This window comes from Opisthocomus hoazin, chromosome 13, assembly GCF_030867145.1.
Source record: "Opisthocomus hoazin isolate bOpiHoa1 chromosome 13, bOpiHoa1.hap1, whole genome shotgun sequence".
Taxonomy (NCBI): domain Eukaryota; kingdom Metazoa; phylum Chordata; class Aves; order Opisthocomiformes; family Opisthocomidae; genus Opisthocomus; species Opisthocomus hoazin.
In genome coordinates this window covers 18,669,426-18,680,040 of record NC_134426.1, presented here as the reverse complement: position 1 = coordinate 18,680,040, position 10,615 = coordinate 18,669,426, and the positions used below count along the sequence as shown (strand labels likewise).

The following is a 10,615-nucleotide window of genomic DNA, read 5'->3' as shown; positions in this document are numbered from 1 at the left end:
TAAAAACTGGGCAATCGAGGAAAATGAAACTGGGCAGCGAAGGGCGTTTTCCAGAGCTGGCAAAGAAAAAACTGTCCAGAAAGCCTTGAAATGGAGAAGTCACGTTTTTACATCAGCTGAGGGGCCTGGAGGTGCTCGGGGTCAGCCGGCTTTCCTTCTGCGTTGGCGTGAGCTACCCCGGCGCTGGGTTCCCGAGGAGCTCCCCGCTCCCACGCCCGCTCCTCGACGCCTGCCCCAGCTCCTCGGGTGACGTTTTCTGCCGACCCAGCCGGGCAGGGCTGAGCTCCCTCCGGCTTGGAAGGGCTCGCCTGGAGCCTCGCCAGCCTCTCTCTCTCTATCTCAGTGTTACTGATAAATGTAGCGGGCTCCGTGTGTGTCTCTCGTGCAAAACAAGTGCTCAGGGGCCTTTGGCTCGGCCTGCGGAGGAGTCTGGAAGCAGGGTGAGTTGTGGCCGACTTCAGTGAGCTTCCCTCCTCCTGCCCGCTTGGAGAGGGGCCTGGGCTCGGGTGAGACCCCCGTCCCTCGCTCTGACGAGGAGAAAAGAGAGTGCTGGGCTGCCCCAGGCTGGCGTTGGACTGGGAGCACTGGGATGCGGTGGTGAGCCAGTGGTGGGGTCTACGGGGCTGGGGCAAGGCTGGGGGCTGGTGGGCTTCTACAGGGACCCATGTGTGTGCCTATGGCCTCGCAGTGGGCTGGGGTATATGCATCCTCCCGCTATGTGCCCAGTCCCAGTACGTGCTCCATCCCAGTATGTGCCCAGTGCCACCCTGGCTCAGCCCCCGGCGTCCCAGCAGGCGCCCAGTGCAACCCTCGCTGCCCGCTGTGGGCTCGGCCCGCTCCCAGTACGGAACCGGAATGGGTCCCAGTCCCAGCGCTGCCCCGCCGCCGCCGCTGGCACCGCCCCTCGCCTCACGCAGCCCCGCCCCCTCGCTGGCACCGCCGCGGGAGGGGCCAAATCCCGACGGACAGCTGGCTCCCGCCCGCTCGACCAATCCCCTCCCGGGGCGGGCGGTGCCCGTCGCCATCAGCGGCGTTGATTGGCCGGGCGGGCCGCTCCCGTCCCTCCGGGGGCGTGTCCGCCGCCGTGGCCGCGGCATGGAGGAGCGGGCGCGCCGCCGCTGAGCCGCGCCGCCATGGCCAAGAGCCGCGGGGGCGGCGGGCCCGGCTCTCCCGGGGACCGGCACCGCGGCCTGGCCGGCTCCAGCCACAGCCTGGCCGAGCCGGGCGCCGACGAGCTCAGCTCCCTCGGCTCCGACTCCGAGGTCAACGGCGGCGGCCCCGAGGAGCGGCGCGTCGACAAGTTCGGCTTCATCGTGGGCAGCCGCAGCGCCGAGGGGCCGTGAGTGGGGCCGGGGGGCTCGGGGCGCCGCGCTGCCGCCACCGGGAGCCCCCCGCGGGGCCTTGCCCTGCCCGAGGCGGGGGGGGTGTCGGTCCCCGGCGCCGGGCCTGCGCTCCGCCCCGCGGCCCGGAAGCCGAGCCGGGGGCGGGGGGGGCCCGGGGCCGCCCGTCGAACCCCGCGGTGCCGCAGAGGCCTGGGCCGGGCCCCCCGCGGATCCCAGAGACCCCCAGCGCCGTCCCCGCTTCCCCCCGGCCTCGGGCGGCGCGGCTGGGCCCACCGGCGGCCCCGGGGCCTGCTCGCTCCGGTCACCGCCGGGCCGCTGCCCCCCGACAGCCGCGTCCCGGCTCGCTGCGGCCACCGTCGAGGCGGGGAGGCCGGCCCGGCGCTCGGCCTGCTGCCCGGCCACCGGCTTCCGCTGGCGAAGGCGTCGAGGCGTTGGCCGGCCGCGCTCTGCCGAGGAAGGCCCGGAGGAAGCTGGAACCGGCTGCGAGCTGCCCGCCACGGGGCCCGGGAGCGCTGCGGGGCTGTCGGCGAGCTGGCTCGGCAGGACTTGGCTTCACGGCGGGGATGGCCGCGAGACGTCACCCGGAGCGGGCTCCCCACGGCCTGCCTGGTGCCGCTCCCAGCGTCCCCAAGCCAAGCGTTCGTGATCCCCGTCGGCGGGGAGCAAAGGCGCCGGGGTCGGCGGCTGGCGCTGGGCGAGGCGCGTTGCCCCCGGGCCATCGCCCTGTCCCGGCCACCCGCCGCGGCTTGGGGACGCTTTGGGCGTCCCGGCGCGTGTCCCTGCGGCTGTCCCCGGGTGCCTGGGTGGGTGTCCCCGTCCCCAGGGCTCCACAGCAGCTCCTGGGGTGGTGACGACGTGGTGGCTGTGGCCACGGGGGCCTGAGCCGTCCCCCAATGCCCCTGAGATGCGCCGGGCCGTGTCCCCCCCTCCGTTACCCGCTCCTCGTCCACCCGGAGCGGGCGAGCAGAAGCGCGTGGGCTCCATCCGTGCCGGCAGAGCTGGAGCTCCCAGCTGCAGGGGTTCTTGGGGGGCAAGCGGGGTGTCCCGGCACCCCGGGAAGGATGCAGCCGTGGGGCTGTCACCCGCGGTGTGGGTGCAGAGGAGCACCTACCCCGCGCCGGGCACCTCGCTGCCTCCCGCCCCGTCCTCGGCCATCGAAACGCCTCCGGTCCCCGCTCCACGCCCGCTGCCAAGCAGCCATCAGCTGGTAACAGCTTCCAGTCTGCGCTGGCGGGGCGCCAGCAGGCCTGGGGCCAGCTCCCGTGTCCCGCGTCCAGCGCTCCCGAGCTTCCCACGCCTCCGAGAGCCCCGGCTCCTCCGGCAGCCCCGGCTCAGGGCCAGCGCCGCCGGCCGGGGAGCTGCCGGCTGTGCCCAAGCCACACCGGGGAGGGTGGGGCGGCCGTGCCGAGCGGAGCCGATCCCTTCGGGGAGGGTTTGCTCTCCGAAACAATCACGCTCGGCCCCGTCTGACCCGCTGCCTGGGTGGGACCCGGCGGGGAAGCAGGGCCGCGCTGCCAGCTGGATGCAGCCCTGGGCTGGCCGTGCCACTCACTGCCCAGCTCGTAGCACGGGGGGGTCTGCGGGGAGCCAGGGCTGGGTGCTTTGCACCGTGCAGGGGGATGCACCACGCCCGGACCCCTGCCCCTGGGCTCTCGGGAAGGGTCTGAGATCGGGACGGTGTGAAGGTGTCGAGTCTGCTGAGGCCGGCCCTTGGCACTGGCAGCTCAATGGAGCTGCTGCTCGCCGTGGGACGAGCTGCCCCCCGCGCCGGCTCACCCCACGCAAGGCGGAGGCTGCCGGGGGGGCTCAGAGGCCGTGGCACCGCTTTCCCCCTCGCTGGTTGTGGCATGGTGGCAGCATCCCCGCCTGCCTCGGCAGGGTTAAATCGCATTCCCGGCTAGAAGGCACTCCCCTCCGTCCTGGGGGACCCTCGCCAGGCTCGGCGCCGCGCCTGGAGCAGCGCCAGGCTCTCGGGGCGCGAGCAGGGCCGGGGCCGTGCGGATGACATGATGCTGATGGCCCCGGGATCGGACCTCGCTCGGCGCGTGGCCCCTCGCCGCCCCGTGCCCCTCTGGCTGGGCACATGGCAGGCGCGGTGCAGGCTGCTCCCGGGGGTCTGCCGGAGCGGACGGCAGGGCTCTGCAGCGCAAGGGGGGCTCGGCACCGCGCTGACTGGCCTCTTCCCCCCTCCCCAGGCTGGAGGAGCTGCCCTTGGAGGTGCTGCGGCAGCGGGAGTCCAAATGGCTGGACATGCTGAACAACTGGGACAAGTGGATGGCCAAGAAGCACAAGAAGGTGAGCGGTGGCCTCGTCTCCGGGGCTGCGGTGGCCTCGTCTCCGGGGCTGCGGTGGCCTCGTCTCCGGGGCTGCGGTGGCCCTGGTCCCTGGGGGCTGCGGTGGCCTTATCCCCTGGGGCTGCGGTGACCTGGTCCCCGGGGACTGGGGTGGTCTCGTCCCCGGGGCTGCAGTGGCCTGGTCCCCCGGGTCTGCGGTGGTCTTGTCCCCAGGGCTGCCCCAGCCCGGCCGTGCGGGCAGGAGGAGGTGGCCAGGAGGGACAGCCGTCTGCAGCGGTGTCCCCGGGAGGCTTTGGGGCCACCCGCTGTCACCCGGTCCCCGCAGATGGACGTGCTGCCGCGGGTGGGCTGATCTGTCCCGGTGACGCTGCTCATAGTGGGGGGAAGCTGGAGCTTGGGGGGGCTCAGCCGGGCTGGAGCCTTCCTCGGGCTGCTTCGGCTGCCTGCAGGCGGCCCTGGGAATTGTTCAGTCACGGAAACTTCTGTCCTGAGCATCTTGTAGACCAAAAAAAGCTCCAGGTAGGACATATTTGAGCCTGACGTGCGCTGGTCTGCAAGCCGGGGTCCCTCGGACCCGTGGCGGGGTGGTCCGGGGGCTCGGTGGCTGGGTTCGGTGGCGTTCCTCAGCCTCCCCAGCCTGTGGATGGGGCAGGGACGGGATGCAACAGGTCTGCCGGGAGCGGGGAGGCTGCTGGCGCGGGTCAGCTGTGCCCTAGAGCGGCCGAAGGGCCTCCTCCTCCTCCTCCTCCTCCTCCTCCTCCTCCTCCTCCTCCTCCTCCTCGCCGCTGGCAGAGCCTGCTGGCACCACTCCTGTGCCACGCTCCCGGAGCACCGTCCCCGCTCGGTGCCTGCCAAGCGACGTGGGGATCCCACATCTGTTTCTTGGCCGCTCGCAGAGGGTTTGGGGGAGCTTTTCGGGAGGCGGCAGGCAGGCGCTTGGTTCTGCGGGTGGTTTCCGCTGCTCCCCGGCCGTGCCGCAGCGTGGCCCCCGGCCCCGGGTGGGTGCGCTGGCAGCCCTGCGTCTGGCAGAGGAGCTTCCCCATGCTCGGGCCAAGCTCCTGCGGCTTTCCGTGGGGCTGTGTGGTCTGTCCAGCCACAAAAATCCATGCCGGGAGCCTCAGAGGTCTGCTCCAGAGAGCTGCTCCGCGCCCGGGGCCCTGGGGTGGGTCAGGGAAGGGTGCCTGGGCTGCCTCGGGCGATGCCGGCTGTCCCCGCTCTGCGCGGAGCCTGGCTGCTCTGGCACGGGCCACGCGGTGTGGCTGGGGCTGTGGAGCTCCCCGTGTCACCGAAAACCCTGGTGCTTTGCCGGCCACCTCGCCCGGGGCTGGCCGGCACCCGGGGGTCTCTCGGGCCGGCTCCTGCCGGGCTCGCACACACCTGTGCCGCTCCCAGGTCCCGGAGTGCTCCCTCCTCGCCCGCCTGGCCCGGATCCCGGTGGGGCCGAGCCGTGCCAGCACGGCATGCCGGGCCTTGCCCTTTCCGAGGGAGGGGACACGCGTGGGCAGCTCCCGCCACTCTCCGGGGACGGGCAGCGCTCCGGCTGCGTTTTGTTCTCGGTGTTCCCGAGCCCGGACTTACTCCCGGTCCCCGGAAGGGCACAGTGGGGTCCCGGGAGCTGGGGAACCCCAGTGCGGGGGTGATGGCGGGGCCCAGGATGGAGCCAGGGGGATGCGGTGCTCGAGTCGGAGGGGCTGCCACAGCGAAGCCCACGCGGGGCTGCGTTCCCAGCAGCTTCGCTGGAGGATGGAGCAGGGAGCCGTTGGCACCGGCAGAGCTGCCCGCAGCTGCCCTGGGCATCGCCCGCTGCCTCTCCTGCGGGCACAGAGCCCAGGGCCCGGGATAGCGACCAGCGTGGCGGCAAGGGAGAGCAAACGCGAGGCGTTTTCTGTGGGGTGACCGTGCTGAAAGCCCTGGTCTCGTGGGTCCCTGCGTTGCTGCGGGCCCCGGCCAGGGACCGTGGGGAGACAGTGGTGCCACTTCCTCGGGAGCGGGGCCGGGACGTGTTGGGGGCCCCGGCTGCGGTCCCCGCTGGTGCTGGCAGCAGCGGGGTTCACAGAATGTTGGAGGTTGGCAGGGCCCTCTGTGGGTCCCCCAGCCCAACCCTCTACCCAAGCAGGGTCACCCACAGCAGGCTGCACAGCACCGCGTCCAGGCGGGTCTGGAATATCTCCAGAGAAGGAGACTCCACAGCCTCCCTGGGCAGCCTGGGCCAGGGCTCCGTCACCCTCAGAGGGAAGAAGTTCTTCCTCGGGTTCAGCTGGAGCTTCCTCTGCTTCAGTTTGTGCCCGTTGCCCCTTGTCCTGTCACTGGGCACCACTGCAAAGAGTCTGGCCCCGTCCTCCTGACCCCCACCCTGCAGATATTTAGAGGCATTTCTAGGGTCCCCTCTCAGCCTTCTCTTCTCCAGGCTGAACAAGCCCAGCTCCCTCAGCCTCTCCTCACAGGGTTGAGCGTGCTCGGCTCCCTGCTGCGGGGTGGGCACCGCCGCTGCCCGCCGGGACTTTGGTCCTGGCTGTGCCCTGTGCCAGGGAAGCTGGGGGCCGGCTGCGGGCACAGAGCCGGCCGTGCTGGAGCCGCGGCCAGGCCTGCCCCTCACCCGGGACGCGTGGCAGGGAGCATCTCCCACTCTCCGTGGCCCCGAGCGAGGCGGGCTGGGGACCCGCAGCCCTCCCCTGCGTCCCCGGGGCTCCCCGCGGGCCGTGCTGGGGTGAGGAGGGAGCCGCCCGCTCCCCACCTTGGCTCCGCTGTTTGCTTTCCCATCTCTTGGCAGAATTCTGCTCGGAGGCAGAGCCGGGCTTGTCTGGAGCTGTCTGCGAGCCGCAAAGCCCTGGCCGGGCTCGTGGCGCCCGTCCGCAGCTCCCCGTGCTGCTGGAGCTCCGGGTGCTGGGGAGGAGGGGGCGAGCAGACCCCTCCGGAGCCCCGCGGGGTCTCGGCTGCAGCTCCCTGTGCGGTCCCGTGGATCTGTGTGACACGGGGCGTGCGGCTGGGCACCCTGTCTCCAGGGCTGCCGGGCGGCCGTGGGGACCAGCCTGGCTCCCGTCGTGCCCCCCGCGGCTCTGTGGTTTTCCCGGTGACGCGGTGTCTCTCCTGGCAGATCCGGCTGCGGTGCCAGAAGGGGATCCCGCCGTCGCTGCGGGGCCGTGCCTGGCAGTACCTCTCCGGGAGCAAGGTCAAGCTGGAGCAGAACATCGGCAAGTTTGACGTGAGTGCCGCCGGGACCCTCCTGCGCTGCTGGACGGGGGTCCCGGACCCTGCTCGTTCCTGCTGTGGGGGGTCAGGGGGCTGATGTGGCTGGCGTTCGCGGCAGAGCCGGCTCCTCGGGCTCGCTGTGGGGTGTCGCTCACCCCAGCCCTCCCCTCCCCAGGAGCTGGATCTCCTCCCGGGGGACCCAAAGTGGCTGGACGTGATCGAGCGGGACCTCCATCGGCAGTTCCCCTTCCATGAGATGTTCGTCTCGCGCGGAGGCCACGGGTGAGCGAAGTGCCGTTCCCTGGCTCGCCCTCGGCCAGCACCCCTGGGAGACGGCTGGTCCGCTGCCTCCCCCCGGGCAGAGCTTCCTGGAGCGGAGCCGTGGTCATCGTGTCCCGTAGCCCTGGGGTTGTGTGGACGGACCCGGGCGCGTCACGGAGGCGCGATGGCCGGCTCACCGAGCGCCGCCGCCGCGGTGGGCTCGGCCGGGGGGTCCGCCGGGCCTTGTCCGTGCCCGCTCCCCAGCTCTCGCTCCCCGGGGTGTCTCCACAGGCAGCAGGACCTGTTTCGGGTGCTGAAGGCGTACACGCTGTACCGCCCCGAGGAGGGCTACTGCCAGGCGCAGGCGCCCGTCGCCGCCGTCCTGCTCATGCACATGCCGGCTGAGGTACGGGCAGCGGGCGCGGGGGGACCCGGTGCTGGGCAGCTGGGAGCAGCGGGAAGGCGTGGGTCGCTCCGGGGTGGTGCCGGGCGGCAGCGTGCCTGGCTCACGGCCCCTGCTTGCCCTGAAGCCCGGCTGGCACGGGGCGGTGCCTGTGTGCTCTCCCTGCTCTGGCCGGGGGGCTGCGGGGACGTCCTCGGGGACCCCTGGGTGCTGACCCGCTGTCCCTTGGCTGGCAGCAAGCGTTCTGGTGCCTGGTGCAGATCTGCGAGAAGTACCTCCCCGGCTACTACAGCGAGAAGCTGGTGAGTGAGGGGCCCGCGGGGGTGGCAGGGACCTGCGGTGGCTCCAGCCTGGAAGCCCCCCCAGCGCCTCGCCCTGGGGAAGGGAGCGAGCTCGGGGTGATCCCGGGGGCTCCGCGTTGTGCCGTGGCCCCCGGGAGCACCCTGCAGTCAGGGGCAGGGGGCTCGGCGTAGCTCTGCCGCCAGCGTCTGCGGGGCACAACTCTGCTCCTGTCGGTGTGTCCGGATGGGGGGCCGGGCACCGGGGGGGGCTGACGGGGGCTCTCGGCGCCGGCCCTGCAGGAGGCCATCCAGCTGGACGGGCAGATCCTCTTCTCGCTGCTGCACAAGGTCTCGCCCATGGCCTACAAGCACCTGAGCAAGCAGAAGATCGACCCCATCCTCTACATGACGGAGTGGTTCATGTGCGCCTTCTCCCGCACGCTGCCCTGGAGCTCTGTCCTGCGCGTCTGGGACATGTTCTTCTGTGAAGGTAGGAGCTCCCCACCATCCTCCTCCTCCTTCTGAAGCAGCCGGCTGCGGACCCCACGGCACATGGCCGGCGCTCGGGGCTCGCCCGTGCCTGGGACGTGTTGTGGGGCAGGCTGGGGCAGCCACGTGCCTGGGGTGGGAGCAGGCTCTGCTCCGGGGGTCCAGAGGTCACCCGCACCCCAAACGCCCCGAGTCCTGGCTGCTGGCGGGGCTGGGACCCGCTCGTCGTCGGGACGCGGTGGCAGCATCGCCAGGCGCTTGCAGCCTCGCCTCTCGCCTCGCAGGGGTGAAGATCATCTTCCGCGTGGGCCTGGTGCTGCTCAAGCACACGCTGGGCTCCTCGGAGAAACTCAAGTCCTGCCAGGGCCAGTACGAGACCATGGAGAGGCTGAGGGCCCTCAGCCCCAAGATCATGCAGGAGACCTTCCTGGTGCAAGAGGTGAGGGGCTGGGTGCCCAGTGCCGCCCAGTTGGCCGGACTGGGCAGCGCTGGCGTGGGCTGGGGGCTTGGATTTGGGGTGTGGGGGGGGTATCCCACACCCTGTCCCCGTGGCTGGGGTCCCGGGCGGTGTCGCAGCGGTGCTGGTGGCACGCGTCTGTCCCCACAGGTCATCGAGCTGCCGGTGACGGAGCGCCAGATCGAGCGGGAGCACCTGATCCAGCTGAAGAAGTGGCGGGAGACACACGGGGAGCTGCAGTGCAAGTCCCCCCCGCGCCTGCACGGGGCCAAGGCCATCAGCGAGGCCGAGCCCCCCGCCCGCAAGGCGCTGGAGACCGTCCCCTCCATCATCGTCCCCCCCGGGCCCGCTCCCGTGCCCAAGGCCCGCAAGAGCAAGGAGAAGAGCCGAGAGAAAGGCCTGGCCGGCCCCGCCGAGGGCAACGGGGCGCCCGGCTCGGCCCGGGAGCTGCTGCCCCCCCCGGCCTCCCCCCACCACCACCAGTCCAAGGAGAGCCTGAGCTCCCGGGAGAGCGAGGACACGTACTTGTAGGGCCGGCGCGGCATGGGGCCGGCACCCCGGGCTCAGCTGGGCTGCGCGCGGACCCGGGCTCAAGGACACTGACGGGGGGCTGCGCGGGGACCCGTGGCACCGGGGGCCAGAGGGGTGGGGATGGGCTGGGGATGCCATGGTCCCCGTGCGTGGGGATGTCGTGGGGATGGGCTGGAGACACCGTGGTCCCCGTGCGTGGGGACGCCATGGTCCCTGTGTGCAGGGGCGCCGTGGTCCTCATGTGCGGGGATGCCATGGTTCCCCGTGCACGGGGACACCCGCTTGTGGCGGGCGGGAAGCCGGGGGTGCCCGCGGAAGGCAGGGTGCTGGCACCACGGGCGGTGGGAGCCCCGGCAGGGGGTTGGCTGAGCCGCCCCAGCTCCCTCCCCGCGGCCGGGGGGGACCCAGCTGCCTCTCGGGGCCCTTCTCCCCGCCCTGGAGCCCCCCGACCCGCCGTCCCCAGGGTCCCTCCCACAGCCCCCGCCCTCCGGGCAAACCCCTGCCCGGTTCCGAGCACTCGCGCCTGGCGCAGGGGGACGGGGGGTACGCGGGGAGCCGGAGGCCCCTCGCCCCCCTCCTCTTTATCTAGTGAGGATATATCGAGCTGTAGCCCTAGATGTAGTACCGGGTTCACCTACTCACCGAGCCTATTTATTATTCCCCCGTGGCAGTCACCGTCGCAGGACAGGGACCCAGGCCGGGAGCCGCAGGAGGCCGCGGGATTTGATGTCAGACCACGACCGTGGGGCTGAAGCCCCCCTGCGCTCCCCAAAGCACGGGGAGAGCACCCACCCACCGCCGCCTGCCCCGAGGCCCCGGCGCAAGGTGAGATGGGGTGGGCGAGCGGCCGGGCGCTCCCCGCTTGCGGGGGTCCCCCCTCCCCCCCGCCCTCCCCGAGGGCCGGGGCAGCTTTGTAAAATACAGCGGGGGAAAAGCGGTTTTGTACAAAGGGGTAAATAAAGCAGGACTGTGTAAAGGCGCGGCGCCCGCGGCTCCCACCCTCTCTGCCTGTCGGTACCGGGGGGCGGCGGGGAGTCTCCTCCCACCTCCTGCTGCGCCCTGGCCCGGATCCACCATCCTAGGGTGCTCTGGTGTGGGTGGGGGGGTCCTGCTGCTGTCACCCCTCTGTCACCGCCCCAGGGGGGCCAAGCCGCGACCCACCCGTGCTGTCTCGCCTGGTGTGAGGGGTCTTACCCCTGGCCGAGGGGTAAACAAGAGGAGGCGGAGCCCTGCCCGGCTGGGACCCCCGCGGCCGGGCTGGGGGGGCACGGCGGGGCCGCCCTTCGCGCTCCCGCTGGGGCCGGTCCCGGCTCGGGCACCCCGGGGACTCGAACCCGCGGGGTAACCTGGGGGCACGGGGGAGGGGC

The 10,615-nt window shown here is 72.2% G+C and overlaps 1 protein-coding gene across 1 annotated transcript; it reads left to right on the top strand.

Moving 5' to 3' along the window:
* Window positions 1-1,096: 1,096 nt before the first annotated feature.
* TBC1D10A (TBC1 domain family member 10A) lies at window positions 1,097-10,224 on the top strand. Its single transcript, XM_075434843.1, has 9 exons — window positions 1,097-1,339; window positions 3,539-3,638; window positions 6,732-6,839; window positions 7,002-7,108; window positions 7,379-7,493; window positions 7,727-7,792; window positions 8,072-8,261; window positions 8,545-8,699; window positions 8,868-10,224. Exons 1-9 carry the CDS (start codon window positions 1,134-1,136, stop codon window positions 9,246-9,248), a joined length of 1,428 nt encoding a protein of 475 aa, XP_075290958.1. The 5' UTR covers window positions 1,097-1,133; the 3' UTR covers window positions 9,249-10,224.
* The last annotated feature ends 391 nt before the right edge of the window (window positions 10,225-10,615 follow it).